Source organism: Neoarius graeffei, chromosome 11 (genome assembly GCF_027579695.1).
Source record: "Neoarius graeffei isolate fNeoGra1 chromosome 11, fNeoGra1.pri, whole genome shotgun sequence".
NCBI classification, from domain to species: domain Eukaryota; kingdom Metazoa; phylum Chordata; class Actinopteri; order Siluriformes; family Ariidae; genus Neoarius; species Neoarius graeffei.
In genome coordinates this window covers 15,586,572-15,612,000 of record NC_083579.1, presented here as the reverse complement: position 1 = coordinate 15,612,000, position 25,429 = coordinate 15,586,572, and the positions used below count along the sequence as shown (strand labels likewise).

The following is a 25,429-nucleotide window of genomic DNA, read 5'->3' as shown; positions in this document are numbered from 1 at the left end:
CAAACATTTTTGCTTACCATGAACAAGCTTCTGGCAGAATTCTGGTTGGATATATTTTCAATAGAATTGAAGTCAGGACTTGTTTTAGGCTTAATGTTAGCCTGCTTTATCCTCCACAACCAGCTCTGATGCATGGTTGGATTCATTGTCCTGTTGCAACTCCCAAGTCCCAAGTCATGTTCAAGTTTCTGATGGTTTATGCTGAAGAATTCTGTTGGTAGTCCTCCTTCTTTATTATTCCATCCACTTTGTGCCATAAACCAGTTCCACTGGCAGCAAAACAGTCCCAGAGCATGATGATCCTACCACCACCACTACCACCAGCTGGTACAGTGTCCCTCTGTACATGGTGGTCATCGTGGCCAAACAACTCAATCTTTATCTCATCTGAACATACAGCTTTCCTCCAGAAGGCTTTTTCTTTGTCCGTGTGGTCAGCTTCAAACTTTAATTCAGCTTGAAGGTGTCAATTTTGGAGCAGGGGGTTATTTCTTGGATAGGAACCTCTTAGTCCATGGTGATCTGAACTGTAGACAGTGATCCATCAGCTTCCAGTTCATGGCAGGGTTGTGCCATGGTGGTTCCCAGGTTGTTCCTGACCATCCAAACCAATTTCCTTTTAGCTGAGGGTGACAGTTTGAGTTTTCTTGAAGCAAAGTGGCTTGGCAAAGTGACTACACCTCACAATAACTTGCATACAATTGTTTGAACTGATCTTGTAATTTGCAGTTGTTTAGAAATGGCTCCAAGAGACATTCCAGAGTTGTGTATATCTGCGATCCTCTTTCTTAGATCTGCACTGAGCTCCTTGGACTTTCCCATTTTACTGTATGTTGGTCAATCCAATGAGTGCTGCAAACAAACCCTTTTTATGAAGGCACAAAGACACTACCAGCTGTAGTCAATCATGATCACTAACAGGAAGTTAAGAGACCTCGGCCTTGGCAAGGTAAGAGACATTTTGGAAGTTTCAGCAACTCTGAATTAGTAATCTAAGTGAGCGTATTTAAATTTTTAACCCTGTATGTATTAATTTTGACCTTGCTGATTTCAGAAAACCCAAAGAAAATTAAAACTGGTGCACCAAATTCTAGCGTTTTTAAATTTTTTTTATGTTTTTAAATTAAAGATGTATGCTGTACAATCATTCTGCCACAGAAAAAGAACAGTTCAAAGAAATTACTGAAACGCCAAATATTGCCATGACATTCATATCCAAGATGACATTCATGTCACTGTATGTAAACTTCTGACCACAACTATACCTGCTACTCGCACAGGTTTGCGCTTAAATTATGCAAAAATCAGACAGATATAAGTTATAAATAATGCAGGTGGCACAGAGGGTAGCGTCGTCACCTCGCAGCTCCAGGGTCCCCAGTTCAATCTTGAACTTGGTTACTGTAGGTAGATCAATTGGCTTTGAGCAGGTTCACCATGACCTGGCCAAGATAAAGTGCTTACTGAAGCTGAATGAATATACAAATTAAGTACACTTGATTGTTCGGCATATGCAGAAAGTGCTGTGTGTGTGTGTGTGTGTGTGTGTGTGTGTGTGTGTGTGTGTGTGTGTGTGTGTGTGAGAACTATGAACATTTATCTCCAGGCGTTTCTAAAAAAGCTGAGAGTTGGTGGAGGTGAGTGGTGGGTTGATTCATTCTGAGTGTGCCATCACACTCTCTTTAACAAACCTGTCCACTTTTATCCTGCCAAGGGCGAGGAGCTTCTCCCTGCCTCCCAGCAGCCGGCCCGAGAGAAATGGCCAATGACAACAATTCATTTACGGCCATTACTGCATGCGAGCGCCATGCTAGGGTTCACTGCCCTTTTTGCATACTGTGTGTAAACAATCATAGGGAAAATAACTGGAGTCAATATGGGAGATCAGAGGCGAGAGAGATTGGGGTGGTGGTGGTGGGGTGTGTGTGTGTGTGGGGTCATATTCACTCAGAATGGTGGTGAACTGTCAGGGTAAGAGATCTGTGATTTACCTGATGGCTGGTAGAAGGTTCCCGTAAAAAGCACTGTGTAACTGAGGTTGCCGTTGGGTTTGGCTGGCTCTTCCCACTTTACCCACACTGATTTTGGGCTCTGGGGGAGGATTTCCAGGGGCATATTGCCAACTGGAGGCATTTCTGAAGTCCGTACCTCCGTCTGAAAGAGAGGAAAAATGAAATTTACTCACAGACCAGATCTTTCTTTGAAAATGTTCATGCTGGTTATTATGTGTACGAGGTCAAATGCTCGAAACAGGCTGATTTCAACAGGACATTAAAATATCCTTACAGAAAATTATTCCCCAGCTGGTACACATTTCTCTCGCATATTTCTCTACTTGACAAAACACCCAGGCCCTCTTTACTCCCATACTCCCCCCGTACATTTTTGCTGCATTGGCAAAAACAGCCATTTGCCTAAATATTGCACCCATATTGGAAAAATGCCCAAATCTGGCCCATCAATGCATTAACCAGCCCAGAGTGGCATTTACACCAAATGTCAAGCGCGAGCAGAAGGTGCTTTATTGAACCGAGCAAATCGATCACCTTTATGATGTCGAGCTGCCATCTGACACGTTTGGGTATTTAGCATAATGTAAATGGGAAGGGGCCTCACCAAAGGGCCGAGAGCGCAGCCCTGAGCGGTGCACGCCTGAACACGGAACCGGTGCAAACTCCACGGAGAAAGGCCGACCATCCTGAAGCTCATCAACGAGGAGTTCTGCATCAGGACGCCGTCCATCCACACGCCATAGCTGCTGATCACACCTGCTCCAGACAGAAGAAGAAGAAAAATCAATTTGCTGTATTTACATTAGCATGGCTTCTACTGAACGCGTCACATGTACAGTATTAACAGAGGTAAAAAGTATGATTACGGAAATGTGGGGTGTATTAGAGTACAGTAACTGGCTGTAAGACAAACAAACACTTTTCTACATTCTACATTTGTGAAGCGGAAGTTCAGAAACCCTTCCTGCAATCGTGCAGGGAAATAAATTTTATTTATAGGCCTGTTCAGAGACATGTGTGTATCTGAATGCTTCCTGCTTTCCCGTGTCCTGGTGTAAACAGGCCATTTTGTTTAAAGCTCTGTGTTAAAGGCAGCCATTAGGGAGAGAGGGCTGTAAAACATGGAAAGAAAGCCTTTTAATGCTGCTGCCCTATTTACAGCTAGCCACAGACATTAGCTGCCCTTAACGAAGCACGGCTAAAGGTGCTCAGGGTCAGTGAGAGCCGGAGAGCAGAGATGGACCAACACTGTATTTCAGTGTATATGGAGAAACACCACGCTGTTACTGACGATCACAGTCAAACACGGATACAGATGGACACGAGTTTTACTCGACTAATATTAACAGAAAATTACACACAAGACATTTTTATTAATAAGAGCTACATGTTCCTACTCTCTAATACTCGTTCTGAAAATATTTTCATTTCAGCTTTTTTTTTTAAATTCAGACAAATACTCGGCGTGTCCCTGGAGGCCCACGTTCTTAAAAGTATTGGTTTTAAAAACATTCAGTTAAATTATTCATGCAGTTATATGTTGGTATAACCGATCCTACACTTCGTACACATCTTATAGGTCTCTAAGGTAAAAATAAATAAATAAATAAATAAATAAAATCAAACAATCTTTATACATGATACAAACCAAATACTCAATTTTAGTGTTTCCTTCAATATACTCTTGCATTTCCCCCCATTTAGATAAATGTTTTATTGCTTACTGCTCAATTTAATAGACGCAGCTACCCTGAGACAAAAGATTTACATCATTCTGAGCTATTAAACAAATCCATTCAAAAAAACCCAAGATTTTATTATATATTTTACAGAATCAGGAGGGTTAATTAGGCAAACTAAAATTGTAAATATCATGTGAAACCTTATAGTTAGATGTCTGTGAAGAATTTTGATACACAGTCCTGTGCAAAAGTCTTAGGCACATGTAAAGAAATGCTGTCGACCAAAAATAGCTTAAAAAATAATGAAATGAAATGTTTCAACATACTATAAACAGTAATTAGTAAGCCATAATAAATGAAACAAAGTCAATATTTGGTGTGAGACGACCCTTTGCGTAAAAAAAAAAGTAGTCTCAGGGACAGTGAGTGCAGTTTTATAAGGAAATGATCTGTAGGTTTTACTGAGCATCTTACAGAACCAGCCATGGTTCTTCTGGACACTTTGACTGTCACACTCGCTTCTTAATTTTGCCGCAAAACCCAGTAGCCTTCATTATGTTTTCTTTTTTAATCTGAAAAGCGCTCTCTTATGTAATATGCTGTTCACATACAATTTTTTTTTCCCCTGTAAAAGTTAATTTTGTGCTGGAAAACAAACGAATGTTTGGAACTCTAAAATGTTTTTGTACTGACTCGATAATGTAGAAGTCGTCATAAAATAAAAATCTATAACAAAGTCTGTATGAAAAAAAAAATAGGGGGCCGAAGACTTTTGCACAGTACTGCACGTTCGAAATAAAACGATCACGTCTGAACTGATATGTTGTCACGTTGTGGAAGTCAGATAAATATAAATTTGAATAATAAGATACTCATAAAGAGCTGGTACTCACTACCTTTGTAAAGCAAGATGACGTTACAACAGATTTGGCGCATACTCGATAATTACTATTAGTTCGTACTGCTGTAATTAATATAGCGATTTTGTGCATAATTATGAACCATACATTTAAATAATTTAAATACAAAAGATGTTTTACAAGCTGGTTTTGTTTACACGTAACAGGAAACAGGAAGGACTTGCACTTTTAGGGAAAAAAATAAGAGCAAAAAAAAAAAAAGCTTTAAAATATAATGATGTCTTCATGCCATTATCTTGGAGGAAATTAGAAGAAAATTATGAAAAATTTATCAGATTTTTCCAAATAAAATCCACACAATTTATTGATGTATTATCCTCATCTTGATATTTCAAAAACATTGAGTCAGGCAGGTAAAGTAAATAACCTAGTACACGGTTATATAATTATATCTCGTCAGGATTACTCAAAGGTCAAAGGGCAGATCCCGAAGTGTCGCTTTCATGCTGCAGGAAGCGCGAATGAGGAGACGCCTGCCACTGCTGAAGCTGCAGTTCACAGCATCAGTCAAAAGGGAGCACTTTTTACCCACTTAAAATGCCTCTCTCTCTCTCTCTCTCTCTCTCTCTCTCTCTCTCTCTCATGCCACCACTCAGGCCATTCTCCTTTCCTGCTTGTTGTCTGGGGGTGCTGGTCCATCATTAAAATGTGAAACACCCCTCACCTGACCAGAGGACCGAGTTCACCTTTCACCAGGACCTGACTTTGACCCCACTCACTGCTGGGTTTAAGCTGAGCACCAACCACAATAACAGATCTGTTAAATAATATAGGAATAACAAGACTGGTACAAATATGTGGAGTCATTTTCAGACTTTTTTTTTTGCTGTATTATTATTATCATTTTCATAAAGCATTGATGCTCTGATGTCATATTTGTATATTTCTAATACGTGTTGCCCTTGATCAATGGATCAGTGGACATTTACGATTACATTTATGATTACAGTCATAACAATTTTCAAACGCTAATTAAATGAAAATCATTTATTCAGATACAATACAACATTAACAACGTGCTTCCCAAACAATAATTACAAGGCACGTAAACACAGATGTGTGGCTCACACATTCACACAACGAGCCTGCTAGTGTCCGCTACTAAATGCAGTTTATATATTTATTGTTTGAATTTTAGGATAATATTGACGCGGTATAAAATCTAAGCCTTTATTTGATTAGAAAAAATAAACGTCCAAGGACTTTAAGGATTTAGAATATAGTACATAAGAAAAGGAAGATGAAAGACGAGAAATAAAAATGCAAAACTGGAACAAATAAACAGAGGAAAAAATATTAAAACAAAGAGAGGAGAGTGTGCTCACCGTTGGGCTTTAGTGGTGGTCCCCAGGTCAGGTTAAGTGCATGTGGAGAAACGTAGGCGATGCTCGGAGCCGGCACTTCTTCTGGAGAACTCTCATCCGTCTGGGCTGTGCTGGGGGCACTGAGGGTGCAGCCACCTGCTGTGCATGCCTGCAGGTCAAAGGTCAAAGTGTTTGGGTCAAATAATAATAGTAATTAAAAATACAAACAAACAAACAAAAAAAGCACGGTTCCAACATGAAACTTTCCATCATTGGCTTAACTTTGACAGCAATATTTATATGACATTTATCTGAGCTGTGATCGTAGCAATAGTGAAATATCATTGGTGTTTGTAAATATGAAGTAAAAGGACGATTTAAGGCCCTGACACTTGATTGACATCTACCTCTTAATGACACTCTTATATGTCCATGATGGCCAAAAGTAGACAGACACCTGACCACGTGTACTTAGTGAACATATCATTCCAAAACCATGGGCAGTAATATGGCATTTATCCAGCATTTTCAGCCATCACAAGCTCCATTCTTCTGGGAAGGCTTTCCACTAGATTTTGTGGAGTGGCTGTTGGGATTTGTGTTCATTCAGCTACAAGAGCACAAGAGGAAGGGTGCTGAGGTTGGACAAAAAGATCTGGCATGCAGTCGGTGTTCCAGCTCATCCCAAAGGGGTTGAGGTCAGGGCTCTGGGCAGGCCAATCAAGTTTCTGTACTCGAACCTTGGCAAAACATGTCTTCATGGAACAGGTTTGTGCCTCTTATTTTAAACTTGCTTTATTTCTTAATTAACGTGTTACTCAATTACATTTTCTGTTTGAGTAACCTTATATCATGATCGTATTGCAACTATCCATCCATCCATTATCTGTAGCCACTTATCCTGTCCTACAGGGTCGCAGGCAAGCTGGAGCCTATCCCAGCTGACTATGGGCGAGAGGCAGGGTACACCCTGGACAAGTCGCCAGGTCATCGCAAGGCTGACACATAGACACAGACAACCATTCACACCTACAGTCAATTTAGAGCCACCAATTAGCCTAACCTGCATGCCTTTGGACTGTGGGGGAAACCGGAGCACCCGGAGGAAACCCACACGGACACGGGGAGAGCATGCAAACTCCACACAGAAAGGCCCTCGCCGGCCGCTGGGCTTGAACCCATGACCTTCTTGCTGTGAGGCAACAGTGCTAACCACTACACCACGGTGCCACCTCGTACTGCAACTACAACCCCGATTCCAAAAAAGTTGGGACAAAGTACAAATTGTAAATAAAAACGGAATGCAATAATTTACAAATCACAAAAACTGATATTGTATTCACAATAGAACATAGACAACATATCAAATGTCGAAAGTGAGACATTTTGAAATTTTGTGCCAAATATTGGCTCATTTGAAATTTCATGACAGCAACACATCTCAAAAAAGTTGGGACAGGGGCAACAAGAGGCTGGAAAAGTTAAAAGGTACAAAAAAGGAACAGCTGGAGGAACAAATTGCAACTCATTAGGTCAATTGGCAATAGGTCATTAACATGACTGGGTATAAAAAGAGCATCTTGGAGTGGCAGCGACTCTTAGCCCATGTTTACATTAGACCGTATCAGCGGATCATCAGATTAACGTTTTTAAAACAATTAGTGTGCACACAGCAACACCAATACACGATTTGCGTGTACACAGCAACACCAATACACGGATACGCTCGGCTCCGCAGGCATCCTGCGGTCCAAATCACTCCGCCCTGAACAGCGAGTGCCCTCTGGAGGGTGCGCACTCCGGCCTTGCGCAGCTCACAGAGCACGCGAGTGAAGTGCACAAGCTGTGATTCGGGACTGAGCCGCTGTGTGTGTGATCCCAGCGCATATCACTTACCACTTGCAAGTGGAAGGATGGCAAGCCTAAAGACAATCATAACTACACAATGGGCAGTATTTGCATCAGTATTTGCAGTATTTTCATACTTTTATACTCTTTAATGAAAGGTGATACAAGGCGGAAGTCCGCGCCGTTTTTCAGCAGTCGCGTCACATGACCAACGCCAGCGAATCAGGAAGGTGGATGTCACAGTGACGTTGTCCAATGACGATGCCAGCTAGAGCTCAGCACAGTGTATCCGTGTATTCTCAATGTTTACACAGCACCGGAGCTGACACGATCTGGATTGAATACGTGGACCCTGGCGGATTCCCGTTTCCCGGCGTTTCCAGGCGGTTTAATGTAAACGGACAGTGCATCCGCGAAGAAAACGAGACAGATACGGTCTAATGTAAACTTGGCCTTAGAAGTAAAGATGGGAAGAGGATCACCAATCCCCCTAATTCTGCACCGACAAATAGTGGAGCAATATCAGAAAGGAGTTCGACAGTGTAAAACTGCAAAGAGTTTGAACATATCATCATCTGCAGTGCACAATATCATCAAAAGATTCAGAGAATCTGGAAGAATCTCTGTGCGTAAGGGTCAAGGCCGGAAAACCATACTGGGTGCCCGTGATCTTTGGGCCCTTAGACGGCACTGCATCACATACAGGCATGCTTCTGTATTGGAAATCACAAAATGGGCTCAGGAATATTTCCAGAGAACATTATCTGTGAACACAATTCACCGTGCCATCCGCCGTTGCCAGCTAAAACTCTCTAGTTCAAAGAAGAAGCCGTATCTAAACATGATCCAGAAGCGCAGACATCTTCTGTGGGCTAAGGCTCATTTAAAATGGACTGTGGCAAAGTGGAAAACTGTTCTGTGGTCAGACGAATCAAAATTTGAAGTTCTTTATGGAACTCAGGGATGCCGTGTCATTCGGACTAAAGAGGAGAAGGATGATCCGAGTTGTTATCAGCGCTCAGTTCAGAAGCCTGCATCTCTGATGGTATGGGGTTGCATTAGTGCATGTGGCATGGGCAGCTTACACATCTGGAAAGACACCATCAATGCTGAAAGGTATATCCAGGTTCTAGAGCAACATATGCTCCCATCCAGACGATGTCTCTTTCAGGGAAGACCTTGCATTTTCCAGCATGACAATGCCAAACCACATACTGCATCAATTACAGCATCATGGCTGCGTAGAAGAAGGGTCCGGGTACTGAACTGGCCAGCCTGCAGTCCAGATCTTTCACCCATAGAAAACATTTGGCGCATCATAAAATGGAAGCTACGACAAAAAAGACCTAAGACAGTTGAGCAACTAGAATCCTACTTTAGACAAGAATGGGTTAACATTCCTATCCCTAAACTTGAGCAACTTGTCTCCTCAGTCCCCAGACGTTTACAGACTGTTGTAAAGAGAAAAGGGGATGTCTCACAGTGGTAAACATGGCCTTGTCCCAACTTTTTTGAGATGTGTTGTCATGAAATTTAAAATCACCTAATTTTTCTCTTTAAATGATACATTTTCTCAGTTTAAACATTTGATATGTCATCTATGTTCTATTCTGAATAAAATATGGAATTTTGAAACTTCCACATCATTGCATTCCGTTTTTATTTACAATTTGTACTTTGTCCCAACTTTTTTGGAATCGGGGTTGTAATTGCAATTAAATATTATACTTATCGGCCTATTCGGTTTTTAGCCATGTTGAATTTAGTTTGTTTGGTCCACAGCAGGCGTTGCTTATCTGTGCGATCTTCACGAGACTTGTGCGAAACTTCGAAACGTGAAGTGTCAGCCAGGTGTCAGTGCCGCTATTTTGAAAATTGTTTTCCAAACGAAATATTGCACAAAAACGAGTTTAAATGACGATTAGTGCCTACTTTTTTCAAACTTTCCTGATTGCTATCAAAGCAAACAAAACTTCCAGCTTGATTACATCAGCATTTGAAAGAGGGCGCGCACGTCTTTTGACAATGTTGGCAGATGTTGGTCACTTTGATTTCCGCTGTACGTTTTACTTCTGTCCTACGATGTCTCGCACAGGTCTCAACGAATCTTGTTTACGGCCATTGCTTTGACATATGGACTGATATTTTACGTAGCATATTTCAAACACTCATAACTTGCTCTAGCAGCGACAAAATAGCTATCAAAAATGCATTCCTATATTTAATAAAATGAGATAAATAGAATTTTGAGAAAGGGTGGCACGGTGGTGTAGTGGTTAGCGCCGTCGCCTCACAGCAAGAAGGTCCTGGGTTTGAGCCCCGGGGCCGGCGAGGGCCTTTCTGTGTGGAGTTTACATGTTCTCCCCGTGTCCGCGTGGGTTTCCTCTGGGTGCTCCGGTTTCCCCCACAGTCCAAAGACATGCAGTTTAGGTTAACTGGTGACTCTAAATTGAGCGTAGGTGTGAATGTGAGTGTGACTGGTTGTCTGTGTCTATGTGTCAGCCTTGTGATGACCTGGCGACTTGTCCAGGGTGTACCCCGCCTTTCGCCCGTAGTCAGCTGGGATAGGTTCCAGCTTGCCTGCGACCCTGTAGAAGGATAAAGCGGCTTGAGATAATGAGAATGAGATGAGAATTTTGAGAATAAAAAAATTGCCTTCAGTTCTCCTTTAAACTCTGTGGCAACAGTTTGGGGAAAAACCACATATGGCTGTGATGGTCGGGGGTGTACATACTTTTAGACATATAGTGTAGATATTGGTAACAATTATACTATTATAATAAAGAATTTAACAGAGAATGCCAGTTGAAGTTTTTCAAACTTCAAACAGTTCCAAGTTCTATACTGCAGAATTAGAAGATCTAAAAAATGGGTATAAGGTATATATTATATGTATAATATATGGGTATGTATTAGTCTTAAAGTCGATACTAACTCTCCAGCAAATGTAAGACAAATACAGACTAAAAGAAACTTATAGTCTTACTGTAACTACTTCACCAAACAAGAGCACTCTCCTTTAATAAAGCATTAATTTTTTAATCCTTAAATACAAAGAGTTTGGCATTTGACAGGAAACATGTTTAATTATTAGCCTTATTTATTTGCTCAAAGGGAGTAAAGTATGATAAACCGGTAAAAAAAGCCTCTGTGTGTGTGTGTGTGTGTGTGTGTGTGTGTGTGTGTGTGTGTGTATAAATTACATTTCTATTAAATTGATATTCCCATTATATTGCGTACTCACAGCAATTTGGAAAAGGTAGGTACTCCCAGGGACAAGGTTTCTCAGTGTGTAGTCCTCAAAGAGCTGAGAGCTGTTGTACACCACAATTGGTTCCTCTGTAGGAAAAGCCTGATACAGGGTGTAAGACTGCAACTCCCCGTTCACCTCCAGTGGGGACGACCACCTGAGGAATATGTGGGGAAAAAAAAAAAACAATAAAACCTGGCCTCATATAGCAGTCAGTGGTGACCGAGGGCTCTCACCAGTTTCACTGGGCAGTCAGTGGTGTAACAGGGCAGACAATGGTATTAGAGAACAGTCAAAGGTGTCAATGGGAATTCAGTGGTGTCACTGGGCAGCAGGCTTGTAGTACTTGAGTCCAGGACTCGGATTCGAGTCCGACTTGTGCCCTAATTTTAAAGACTCGTGACTTGACTTGGACTTGAGCACTGATGACTCGAACTCGGACTTATGCATTATCTGCATTCGGACTCGTAAATTGGAGACGAAGACTCCAATTCTTTCTTTATTTTTGTAGCACGCCATAATAATTTGGCAAAAGATATTTACATCCACATTAATTTTTATATTAATTTCGTGCAAGAGAATGCATGTTCACCTGTTTGTACGTCATGTTCAGGAACAAACTAACGTTAATGGCGCTAAAATGCCTGGAGAGAACGGCCCTAGGATTGTCCGTTTTGCTTATACAGACTTCTCGTGCAGTGGGAGAAAATGCACTGCTATGTGTTCCATATGTAGAAGAATTATTGAGGAGACGACAGGGACAACCTCGAACTTCAATCGTCATTTGGTAAGACTCCACCCAGAGAAGGAAGTGACATGCTATGTTCATTGCTCTGTTGATAGCAGGGCTCGCTTGCTGAGCGATGAACTAGCTAGTGTTAACCCTCTCTCATGTTATTTGCCCTGTTGATAGTGGGCGGGGCTTGCTGCACGGGCGCAGATAGAGGGGGGGATGGGGGGGATTCGTCCCACCCAGATTTAAATTCACCTCATTCGGTCCCCCCCACTTATAGGGAGGAAAAAACGTCTATGCTGTCTTTCTTTGCATAAGGCAAACCTCACGGAAAAATCAAAAGACTAATTACCATTTGGTTTATTGAGGTGCACAGCAGTACATACATAGTTGCAACTGCGCAGACTGCACAGGTTGCGAGCTCGAGCTTGGTTGCTATGGTTACCCACAACAAGTTTGACAGGCATATCAGGGACAGCTCCTCCTAGTTCAGGACCCCAACACGGCATGATGAAGGGTGCCAAAAGGCAGAAAATGACTGCATCGTTTTTTCAAAAAAAAAAAAAACGACTGTAAGTAAACTGTGCCTTACTTTATCATATCACCTTGAAATTTTTTGATAGTCTGTTCAAAGTAATGTCATAGTGAAAGTAAAATCGTACGGAGTAGAGAAGCCTTTCTGGTAGCCTCCTTCTTTCGGTGGTAGCCTGAAGATACAGTGCTCAGAAGGCAGTTTTAATGTTTAATCTGGCGTTCCCTGCCATAATTTCAGCGAGCATATTGTTTCATAAGGAAACTTTGCGAAGAGTTGTTGACTGACTGCCGCTCACGCAACACACAGGCATAGTTAGAAAGTCAGGATGCACTGGTTTACACTTTACACACACACACATGTAGCCCAGCCTCTCGCTATGTTTAACAGTTGGAACTTCACGGTTTTAAAACTAGTTTTGCAGTTTTGCAATTTCTGTGCGTGATGATAATGTGTAAACTTTGGATTTCCATAGGCTATGTTAAAATGTTATCATTGTCCTGGCCTGCAGGTAGTTCCTGGTGATGGCAGTGAGGGAGGTGAAATAACATATATATACACTACCGTTCAAAAGTTTGGGGTCACCCAGACAATTTTGTGTTTTCCATGAAAAGTCACACTTTTATTTACCACCATAAGTTGTAAAATGAATAGAAAATATAGTCAAGACATTTTTCTGGCCATTTTGAGCATTTAATCGACCCCACAAATGTGATGCTCCAGAAACTCAGGCTACGTTTACATTACGTCGAATCAGCGGATCATCAGATTAACGTTCTTAAAACGATTTGCATTTACACTAAAACCGTTAGCCGTGCACACAGCAACGCCAATACGCGGATACGCTCGGCTCTGCAGGCATCCTGCGCTCCAAATCACGCCGCCCTGAACAACGAGTGCCCTCTGGAGGGTGCGCACTCCGGCCCTGCGCAGCTCACACAGCGCGCGAGTGAAGTGCACAAGCCACGATTCGGGACTGAGCCGCTGTGTGTGAGATCCCAGCGCATATCACTTACTACTTGCAAGTGGAAGGATGGCAAGCCTAAAGACAATCACAATGGGCAGTATTTGCATCAGTATTTGCAGTATTTTCATACTTTTATACTCTTTAATGAAAGGTGATACAAGGCGGAAGTCCGCGCCGTTTTTCAGCAGTCGCGTCACATGACCAACGCCAGCGAATCAGGAAGGTGGATGTCACAGTGACGTTGTCCAATGAGACGCCAGCTAGAGCTCAGCACAGCGTATCCGCGTATTTTGAATGTTTACACAGCACCGGAGCTGACACGATCTGGACTGAATACGTGGACGCTGGCGGATTCCCGTTTCCAGGCGTTTCCAGGCGGTTTAATGTAAACGGACAGTGCATCCGCGAAGAAAACGAGACAGATACGGTCTAATGTAAACGTAGCCTCAATCTGCTCAAAGGAAGGTCAGTTTTATAGCTTCTCTAAAGAGCTAAACTGTTTTCAGCTGTGCTAACATGATTGTACAAGGGTTTTCTAATCATCCATTAGCCTTCTGAGGCAATGAGCAAACACATTGTACCATTAGAACACTGCAGTGATAGTTGCTGGAAATGGGCCTCTATACACCTATGGAGATATTGCACCAAAAACCAGACATTTGCAGCTAGAATAGTCATTTACCACATTAGCAATGTATAGAGTGGATTTCTGATTAGTTTAAAGTGATCTTCATTGAAAAGAACAGTGCTTTTCTTTCAAAAATAAGGACATTTCAAAGTGACCCCAAACTTTTGAACGGTAGTGTGTGTGTATATATATATATATATATATATATATATATATATATATATATATATATACACATACACACACACACACACACACACACACACACACACACACATATATATATATATATATATATATATATATATATATATATATATATATATATATATATATATATATATATCTCATCTCATTATCTCTAGCCGCTTTATCCTTCTACAGGGTCGCAGGCAAGCTGGAGCCTATCCCAGCTGACTACGGGCGAAAGGCGGGGTACACCCTGGACAAGTCGCCAGGTCATCACAGGGCTGACACATAGACACAGACAACCATTCACACTCACACCTACGGTCAATTTAGAGTCACCAGTTAACCTAACCTGCATGTCTTTGATATATATATATATATATATATATATATATATATATATATATATATATATATACACAAAATGGAATCATTTGCTGACAGCTCAGTCCCCCCCAGTTCAAAAATCCTATCTGCGCCCCTGGCTTGCTGAGCGATGAACAGGCTTTTTATCTGTAGCCTGTTAACTAAAATGGGGCAGTCAAGCAGTAACATTAGTCCAACACAGTAGCAGAGACGGTTTCACATAAGGGCAGCAACAGCCACGGTCAAATGGTGCGATTGGAGTCTTGTTCTCAAACTCGACTCGGACTTGACTCGGATCAATAGTGGATTTGACTCGGACTCGACTTGAAATTTTCTTGAATGACTTGGACTTGACTCAGACTTGAGGTTTAGTGACTCGACTACATCACTGCTGGGCAGTCAGCGGTGTCACTGGGTAGTCAAAGCATGTGAATGAGCAGACAGTGGTGTCACCACTAGTATTACTACTAGTATTCTTCAACAAGAGTTCAGTGCTGTCACCAGGCAGTCAGTGGCGTAACCGATCAGGCTGTAGTGTCACTGAGCAGTCAACTGTATCCTCAATTAATCAGTGGCATCTCTGAGGAGTCAGTGACATTACTGAACAGTCAGAGGTGGCATCAGTGAGCAGTCAGTGGTGTTGCCAGACAGTGAGCGGTGCCACCTCAGACACAGTGTTAAACTGGGCAGCAATGGTAAAAGGTAGAGGTTCGAGTGCAGTGTGTGGAGCCCAGACAGCCTTTACTGCAATAACCCTGGCCAAGGATGCACAGACAAAAATAGGGAAATGTCTGGTGGGTTAGCGTTTCAGACCGCCACTTGACTTTCTCTGAGCTAAATTTAGAACAGAGGACACCGCTATCTGCTCAGAGATCCAAGAGACCGAGGGCAAGAGGAAAAAGAAGAAGAAAAAAAAGCACATGGGGAGAAAGTTGGGATAAAAGATAAAGTACATCACTGCAAAAATAAAGCAAGATAATTATGGCTACAGATAGTTTTTTTTTTTTTCTTTTTGAGACTTTTCATGTTGCGTTTTATTATATAAACCTTTGCATTTTGTTAAGAACCGTTCTTTAATTTGCTGTCTAGTCAGGGCTGGAAATATTGGATGACACCTTTGCTTCAAGATTAGACCGTGTTCTGCTCGAAATGAAAAACTGTAAAAGCAGAAAAAAAAAACATTTCTGGTATATTTATCACAACATCTTGATAAATACCTTCATAAATTTCTCCACGAGACAGGGAAGGTCATCCTGTAACTAGATCTAGTGTATTTGCCCTGGCGTAATTCAATAGGAAATAAACTTTCCTTCGAAGCTGCGAGCCCTACTGTAATGTAGCACACAAAGTTGTCTACAACCATAATGTGAGTTTAGATGATGCATAGGGGACGTTCAAGTTCTTTTTCAAGCACTGTGAAATTAGCACATGCCTCTCAAGGGTTTTTCAGTCTACCAGGATCAAACACACCCGCAGGTAACCCTATTCATTATTGTGATTAATTTAGCTTCTGCATCAATTAAATTGCATTTTAAATGACAAATGACAATGGCTATTATGGCGCTCTATCACAAAATTGATAAATCAATTGTGCGTATGATTTATACTGCCTCCCAAACGATCAATAATAAAACAAAGGATTTTGAAAAGTCAATCAAATTATCGCTTGCTAAAATCAACAAAACGTAGTTAGGCAGAGGTAATGAAATATCATAGAGTGTGAGGGGAAATAACCCAACGTACAAGTGTTTCCCATTGCACCCTGAGAGGGCGCGTGAGCCGGCATTCAGGGGAGCGTTTCTGCTGATTCTGGTTTTGCAGCCCGAGACCTTTCTCACAGGCAAATCGCAACACAACAAAAGAGTATTGAACACATACGATCCTTCACCCTTTGCTATTACAATTCTGCTAACAAGGCAATACCTTCCAAAGGCACCGTATCCACAATTAGACCCTGAGAGGAAAAAGGGGTGAGTGAGAGATATCATCTGTAACGTCAAATTACAGCGTGGATTCACTTTCTCGGGCTCTTCTCTTCCTCACGGTCCTGTAAGTGCACCTTGTCCTATTCAAATTGGAATATTCCATGGAAATAAAGCAATAACCATTCCCATTCCTCCTTGGTAGATGAGAACAATAAATATGGCAAGCTTTTCTCCAAAGCACTGTTTTCATTATATAGTAGGACCATAACTAGGTTATGAATACCAGTGATGGGACAAATTGAGTCATATACATCTTTTTAATAAATGGCAGACCGACATCGCAAGCTTCTGACCGGCATTAATGCAGGGAAGGAGGGAGAACAGTGAAAGCTTTCCCCCCTTCTTTCACAAGCGAGGGTAGAAATGAGGATAATTGGATGAAGACTGGTCTGAGAGGTTACTACATTAGAGAGAGCAGAGTTATACGGTGGATTGGAGAGGGAGGCGTAATTCAAGGCAGGAATTTGACTATGTTCTCGAGGTGCCTGCTTGGATATGTATTCTCCTCTCGCCGTCGCCTTTCTCTGCCCTGTGATCGCTCAAGTAAAGTGCTGACATTTTCTTTGTGGAGGAAAAACGTAACCGTGTGCTACCGTCACCCCTACTAGCCCTTGCTCTAATGCTAAAAAACAAAGTGTACCCGAGATTGCCACCCTGTCGTGCGTCTATTCTTTGCTCTCGTGCTCGCTTTTGGTCCACATGGCGTAGTGCCCTTACTGGCTAGTTCTTAAGTGATGCTGGAATGGAGGCTAAAGAGGAAGCCTTAATGGCTTTCACACAGATTGCTAAAGGCCAAGGTGGAAGTGTAGTAAGAAAAAGCTTGCAGCTGTCTGTCGGACAAACTGTCCCTCCCTCTGTCCCTCTCTCTCTATCAACGCACAGGTCAGACGCAGGAGAATACCGAGCATGCTAAACAGGAGGGGAGAAGGTCGTGCTTGGGGATTTTCATACAGTCCAATGACAGGCAGCTTGCTGTTATACCACTAAATCAAGACTCTCGTTCCAACTCGGCTGGTCGACGATGGCCAAAGACGCCAAGGACAAGGAGCCGATGTGCTGAGTGACGGACGGACCGCTCCGCTCCGCACTTTATGATTATATGGAAAACACTCAGTTGATTAATGCGCCCGCCATGGGCGAGGACAACTCTTCAAACTTGACAAAATATGCTGTGGAAATAAGTTAACCTGACCCTTCTGCCCTCTCCACCACCTCCTCCTAGAAATAAGGCATTCATGAGGGAAAATATGTGCTTTGCTACACTGGCTGGCAAATATTTTCAGGTGTCTTTTACAAATTGATCAGGAAAAAAAAAAAATGTCTATGCTTTAATCACACCATATTAATTGCTTCAAAACAATTCAACTTCTGTGAAGTAGAAATGAAAAATGAGTTGATATTCAGCTGTAAATTTAATATTACAACAAATATCAGCAGTCATGTATCATCATTATCTGAGCAAAGCAAGCAGGGGATTGTGGGTAATAATAGCATACCACTGTTCAGATTTTGTGCCTAAAGCTATGCACCGTACACTCTGTAATGTTCTTGAGAATGCAGTCATTTTGGTTCGGTACGAAATCAAATATAAACGTTTGAGATGTTCTCATGGCTGAAGAGCCTCCTGTATAATGTGTAAATGTTCCTCGTTTCTGTCTGTGGTATCCTCGTGTTTGGACTCGAAGCGAAGTATAAGGGCCTCTGCATGCTCTTGCGACAAGGCTTTCGCAGATAGCTTTTCGCAGACAGTTGTAATTTATCGTTGAGCGGGGAGTAATAGGCATGCGCGATGTTATTCACCGCCACAACGCAAGGGGGCGCGAAGTCGCGAAATCGCTAGGAGTAGTTGGTGGGTGTGGTTAGTGGAGTGTTTATCCTCCGGTTACTTATAATGACTAGAACTGGAGTCGTATAGATGTACGTACTTCCTCACTTCCTCGATCAACCGCTCTTCGTGCTGCTCCATCTTCGCTCGTGTTTTTAAAAATGGCGGTAGTGAAAACAAAACAAACCGGGAAAGTAGGGAAGCGGAAGTGCGTGTACAGCGGATGTAGAGTGGACCAATCAGAGCCCGCTTGTCTGCGACGCTGTCTGTGAGGCTTCTGCGGTGGTCACAAATTTTGGGAGGTGCACGCAGAGTGTCTGCGAAGGGGGAGGGCTACGCAGACGCCATCTGCGACGCCATCTGCGAGGACTGCGTTGTCAGCATAAATTGGCCTTAAGCCTCAGTGATCTTTGCTGACTCCGCCCCTTTTTCCTATTGCTGGGTTTCACGTGACGGCACATCTTCCTCATTAGTTATTCAAAACTTTAGCTGGTGGTCTACCAAAGCTCAGTTGATAAAGCATTTGTACGGAGAAGGTGCATTGCTCGCATGAAAAATGCTTTACGCTTGTGTTGTTTTAGGTTGTTCGAATCGATCAAACCGTGAAACTGATAAAAGTTTCTTCAGGGTTCCCCGTGAACTAATAAAAAAGGGTGAACAAACACAGGATTTCACAAAAAGACGTTGAGAAAGGTGGCTTTTGAACCTTTCACTGAAACTGAAGGGAGCCGAGTCGAAGCACGCTCGAATTTGCAGTGATCACTTGGTGAAAGGTTTGTATCTCCCTCTCAACGATGTCCTTAGTGTTTTCCAAGTGCTTTTCTTGCTATGTGTCATTATTTTACGGTACTTTTTTTTATTCACGATGTGCTAAAGTCCCCAGCTGTTTCTTTATTTACTCCTCACAAAGTCCATATGCATGAAGGTCGCGACAAAATTCTTACCCAGCCATGCAGTTACAATGCGCCGTGATCACTTCTCTGTCTTGTTTAACTAAGATCCAGGTCTTTAAAGGGGTTTCTGATGATCTTTGTGAATGATTTACCTGAGAGAAAAGCGCCAACATGAGTGAGAATCAAGCCAACTGTTGTTTGTTTACACTTCAACTTGCAATGCTTTGTTGTAAAGATGCAAACAAAAAGCTTAAAAATAAACATACTTAGGCGGCACGGTGGTGTAGTGGTTAGCGCTGTCGCCTCACAGCAAGAAGGTCCTGGGTTCGAGCCCCGGGGCCGGCGAGGGCCTGTCTGTGTGGAGTTTGCATGTTCTCCCCGTGTCCGCGTGGGTTTCCTCCGGGTGCTCCGGTTTCCCCCACAGTCCAAAGACATGCAGGTTAGGTTAACTGGTGACTCTAAATTGACCGTAGGTGTGAATGTGAGTGTGAATGGTTGTCTGTGTCTATGTGTCAGCCCTGTGATGACCTGGCGACTTGTCCAGGGTGTACCCCGCCTTTCGCCCATAGTCAGCTGGGATAGGCTCCAGCTTGCCTGCGACCCTGTAGAAGGATAAAGCGGCTAGAGATAATGAGATGAGATAAACATACTTACACGGGCAAAAACAATACAGGATTCATTCGGCAGTGACTTGATACCGAGGTCCTTTACCCAGCCACATGCAAAACAGTTGTAAGTCTCCATACTCTCCCACACTTTCATCTGTTTTGCGGTGTAGAAGGATGTGTGCAACACCAGATAGTTCGAGATGTCAGGGAACTCGACTGAAGGGTAGTTTTTGAGATCGTATGACAAATCTTTCTTTCCCAGACTGTAGGGGTCGATTCCCTTGCACACAGCAATCTTCTGAATATATCTAAAGCGAGTAGTGGCTTCTAGATTACGAACATACTCTGATAAGTTATCGCTAGTTGTTTGCACTACGGCAGCCATTTTGGTTTGCTAGACCACCAGCAGTTTTACCGGAAGTGAAATTGCTAAGAAAAGTCACGTGACTGAAACCCAAGAATATCAGGATGAAAGCTGAGAATGGAGAGATTCATATAACTTCTTATTTTCTTTCTCTCTCTCTTCCCCCCCCATCTGTCCCTCTGAGTTACATGTTGATCCTGAGATTGAGATGCTGGCCTCTTCTGCCCCTTGGACCTGCTTGATCCATCCTGGTGCCTTGTGTCTGGTCGGAGTTTTATCGCACCGCTCCTGTGAAGGACGGCCCCATGAGGACAGCTGAGGGTTATACCTGTTAAAACTGTTAATATTATAGTCAGGCTGTCTGTTGTTGCCCAAATGAGGATGGGTTCCCTTTTGAGTCTGGTTCCTCTTGAGGTTTCTTCCTCATGTCGTCTGAGGGAGTTTTTCCTTGCCACCGTCGCCACAGGCTTGCTCATTGGGGATAGATTAGGGATAAAATTAGCTCATGTTTTAAGTCGTTCAAATTCTGTAAAGCTGCTTTGCGACAATGTTTATTGTTAAAAGCGCTATACAAATAAACTTGATTTGATTTGATTTGATAACTGACCCCAGGACAAGCTCTGTGATTGGGATAAGAGATTTGTTTATTTTTTTTATTATTTTCTAAAATTAAGGCTCTTATTGATGAAGGCTTGCTGTTGCTTCACTCAGTGCGAAGAACCTAGGGATCGTGTTCAATGACAAACTCTCCTCCTCGGCAAACACTGCTGCAGTGACCCGGATGTGTAGATTCCTCCTCTACAACAACCAAAAGATCTGCCCTTTTCTTACCACCTACTCTACTCAGCTCCTGGTCCAAGCGCTGATCCTCTCCCGCTTGGAGTACTGCAACTATCTCCTTGCTGGCCTTCCAGCTTCTGCCATCAGACTCCTGCAGCTCATCCAGAATGCTACAGCTCGCCTGGTCTACAACCTCCCTCATTCTTCCCATGTCACCCCTCTGCTTGTCGACCTGCACTGGCTACCTATCGCAGCTTGCATCAAATCTAAGACATTGGTGCTAGCATGCTAGGCTCTCAAGGGGTTAGGGCCAGCATACCTCCAGAGTCTGGTCCGCCCCTACATGCCAGCCAGATCCCTATGCTCTGCTGCTATTGGTCGTCTGGCCTCTCCTCCTTTCTGCTCCTGCCCAGCATGCTCAAGACTACTGTCTGTCCTGGTTTCTCGTTGGTGGAATGACCTTCCCACTGAGGTCAGAACTGCCAACTCCCTGACCACCTTCAAGCACAGACTGAAGACTCGCCTCTTCAGGCTGCACCTCTCCCTTTCTTCCCTGCCCACTGTGTAACTGCATTTTGGTCTAGATCAACCCAGGCTGTTTATGGTCTAACCTGGGGTTAGCGGTTTTGAGTTCTTTACTTAGTTATACTTTATACAGTTGGTTTGTTTCCTTGGCTGTTTGAGTATTGGGATTTCAAGAGCATATTACACTCAGTATTGCAGTCAATTTTTCAGTTGGCACAAGAACTTTCTTGTCTAGAAGTTCAGCACTTTGTGTACCTGACTTTTGCACTTGTTGTATGTCGCTCTGGATAAGAGCGTCTGCTAAATGTCATGTAATGTCCGGCATGACACATCCCTCTGCAGCATTTAATCAAAATTCAAAGGTGTTGAAGAATAAAGTGAAGTGTTTGTCATGTATCTGTTATTAAATACTCCCTTTAATACAAAAACAGACTTGACTATTAAACATTCTTGTAAGCTATCCAGCTAAAAGACACAGAATAATAAATACAATATAAAAACAGCACCTGGTTTCATCATTCACTAGTTTAAAATCAAAGGCACCACAGTCACGAGTTCGAGTCAAACATTTACTTCCGGTTGCTTTAGAATAAAGCTGTTGATATACTGTACATCTGTGCGACATAGTGTAGAAGCATAACTGCACTGGATCACGTGTGGTTTGTATATACAGTTTGGTCAGAAGTTTACATACAGTGACATGAATGTCATTTGGATGTGAATGTCATGGCAATATTTGGGCTTTCAGTAATTTCTTTGAACTTTTTTTTTCTGTAGCAGAATGATTGTACAGCATACATATTTAAATAAAAAAAGAAACACTAGAATCTGGTGCACAAGTTTTAATTTTCTTTGGGTTTTCTGAAATCAACCCAGGGTCAAAATTATACATACAGGGTCAAAAATTTACATACGCTCACTTAGATTATTAATTCAGAGTTGCTGAAACTTCCAAAATGTCTCTTATCTTGCCAAGGCCGAGGTCTCTTAACTTCCTGTTAGTGATCATGATTGACTGCAGCTGGTAGCGTCTCTGTGCCTTCATATAAAGGGTTTGTTTACAGCACTCACTGGATTGACCAACACACAGTAAAATGGGAAAGTCCAAGGAGCTCAGTGCAGATCTAAGAAAGAGGATCGCAGATATACACAACTCTAGAATGTCTCTTGGAGCCATTTCTAAACAACTGCAAATTCCAAGATCAGTTCAAACAATTGTATCTAAGTTATTGTGAGGTATAGTCACTTTGCCAAGTCACTTTGTTTCAAGAAAACCCAAACTGTCACCCTCAGCTGAAAGGAAATTGGTTTGGATGGTCAGGAACAACCTGGGAACCAGCATGGCACAGCCCTGCCATGAACTGGAAGCTGATGAATCAAAGTCTACAGTTCAGATCACCATAAGAGGCTGCTATCCAAGAAATCACCCCCTGCTCTAAAACTGACACCTTCAATCTTAACTAAAGTTTGAAGCTGATCACACAGACAAAGAAAAAGCCTTCTGGAGGAAAGCTGTATGTTCAGATGAGATAAAGATTGAGTTGTTTGGCCACAATGGCCACCATGTACAGAGGAACACTCTACCAGCTGGTGGTGGTGGTAGGATCATCATGCTCTGGGGCTGTTTTGCTGCCAGTGGAACTGGTTCATGGCACAAAGTGGATGGAATAATGAAGGAGGTGGACTACCTCAGAATTCTTCAGCATAAACCATCATAAACTTGAACACAATTTGGGACTTTGGAGTTACAACAGGATACTGAACCCAAACACAAATCAGAGCTGGTTGTGAAGGATAAAGCAGGCTAACATTAAGCTTAAAACAAGTCCTGACTTCAACCCTATTGAAAACATATGGACAGTGCTTATAAGTTGAGTCCATCCCAAGAAAAAAAAATTAATTGAACTCTACCAATTCTATCATCAAGAGTCTTGAAATATCCAACCAGAATTCTGCCAGAAGCTTGTTCATGGTAAACAAAAATGTTTGGTCACGGTGAATTTTGCGAAGAGACATTTTACCCAAAAATTAGGTGTGCTGTATGTATATTTTTGACCCTGTATGTATAATTTTGATTTCAGAAAACCCAAAGAAAATTAAAACTTGTGCACCAAATTCTAGTGTTTATTTTTTTAATTAAAGATGTATACTATACAATCATTCTGCCACAGAAAAAGAACAGTTCAAAGAAATTACTGAAAGCCCAAATATTGCCATGACATTCATATCCAAGATGACATTCATGTCACTGTATGTAAACTTCTGACCCCTACTGTATGGAGAGTCTGTCTGCTGTGTGTGCATACACAAAGGTATTATTTATATATACACACACTGTGGGCGGCACGGTGGTGTAGTGGTTAGCGCTGTCGCCTCACAGCAAGAAGGTCCTGGGTTCGGGGCCGGCGAGGGCCTTTCTGTGTGGAGTTTGCATGTTCTCCCCGTGTCCGCGTGGGTTTCCTCCGGGTGCTCCGGTTTCCCCCACAGTCCAAAGACATGCAGGTTAGGTTAACTGGTGACTCTAAATTGACCGTAGGTGTGAATGTGAGTGTGAATGGTTGTCTGTGTCTATGTGTCAGCCCTGTGATGACCTGGCGACTTGTCCAGGGTGTACCCCGCCTTTCGCCCATAGTCAGCTGGGATAGGCTCCAGCTTGCCTGCGACCCTGTAGAAGGATAAAGCGGCTAGAGATAATGAGATGAGATGAGATGAGACACACACTGTGGCCACTTTAATAGGAACACTTATAAACCTCTACAGTAACGGAATCCAGTCAGCCAATCAGTTCAACAACGGTGATGGGCAGAACACATTCCTCCCAGGACACACAACGCTACTGAAACTTGAAGGCAGACAGGCTGTGGCAACAAAATACCACATCAGGTCCTACTCCAATCAGTCAACAACAGGAATCTGAGACTACCATGGTCAGAAGTTCACCAAAACCTGGACAGCTGAAGATCGCTAATGAAACATATCACGAATGCTCAATTGTCTAGTTTCTGTGAGCCAGAAACCAGTGAATAGAGATCTTTCTCTTTGAGGAATATGAGGCCCATGTTGTGTGTATCAAAAGGTCACTAGTTTGATTCCCTGGACCAGCAGGAATGGATCAAGTGCCCTTGAGCCAGGCACCTAACCCTGAATTGCTCCCTGGGTGGGGTGTGTCAAGGTCCTGTTGTACGTTGCTCTGAATAAGAACGTCTGCTAAATGCCTGTAATGTAATGTAATGTAATCGAGCACCTACCGGATGTTTATGGTGTGAGCATCCAGGACAGTAAGCACAGGCGGCTCCATGTGTGATGGTGGGAGCTGACCAGTGGAAAGTGTGACCACCGAGCTGTTAGTACAGCCTGCTTCAGTACAGGCACTCAGGAGAAGAGTGTGTGGAGTGTACACACCGAGACCTGAACAAAGACACAAAACATGGGATTCAAATAAATCAGGCAAAAGAGAGCTGTTTTCTAAAAGTGACACCCCCCCCACCCCACCCCACCCCACCCCAATCATGTGTACCGGGAGGCTGAAGTTCTCAAACTCAGACTGTGCTTACTGGACAGGAAGGAGGCTCTCTCCTTGAATCACTTGAAAGCAGTTTTACTGTCACAGAACGAGACAGAAAAAAGCGAGGGAATCCAAAATCACAGCAGGAGCAGGCACAGACGCTGAGCTAAGATATCCTGAAAGAAATTGGAATCTCCGGGTATTGAGTACAGCACGCTTGCACGCTAGTGAGCATGGAGTGGAAAGCGTAGCGATGCAGCGCTCTATAGCTTCTTATCATATTACACCTCCACCTTCACCATGACCTGCAATGAATGAAACACCTCATAGAGAAGATTGATATTCAATCTACACAACGTACCTTATGGAAGAAATAAAAAAATAAAAAATCCCTTCAAAGTATCCCACACACTTTGTGCTTGAGCTTGTAGTTGTAATACAAAATGTCCTCCACATCTTTATCTGTACAAGACACACAGTTCCTTATGGTGATCAGAGACGATGCCTAAGATT

At 42.7% G+C, this 25,429-nt stretch overlaps 1 protein-coding gene across 1 annotated transcript in view; it reads right to left on the bottom strand.

Annotated features, from left to right (window-relative positions):
- ush2a (Usher syndrome 2A (autosomal recessive, mild)) overlaps window positions 1-25,429 on the bottom strand; it is a 500,620-nt gene that overhangs the window by 246,902 nt on the left and 228,289 nt on the right. Inside the window, exons 32-36 of the mRNA XM_060934842.1 lie at window positions 24,660-24,819; window positions 11,011-11,173; window positions 5,940-6,087; window positions 2,617-2,768; window positions 1,992-2,154 (exon numbers count right to left, since the gene is read on the bottom strand). Of these exons, the coding sequence (XP_060790825.1) occupies window positions 1,992-2,154; window positions 2,617-2,768; window positions 5,940-6,087; window positions 11,011-11,173; window positions 24,660-24,819 (786 nt within the window). The remainder of the gene's footprint in view (window positions 1-1,991; window positions 2,155-2,616; window positions 2,769-5,939; window positions 6,088-11,010; window positions 11,174-24,659; window positions 24,820-25,429) is intronic.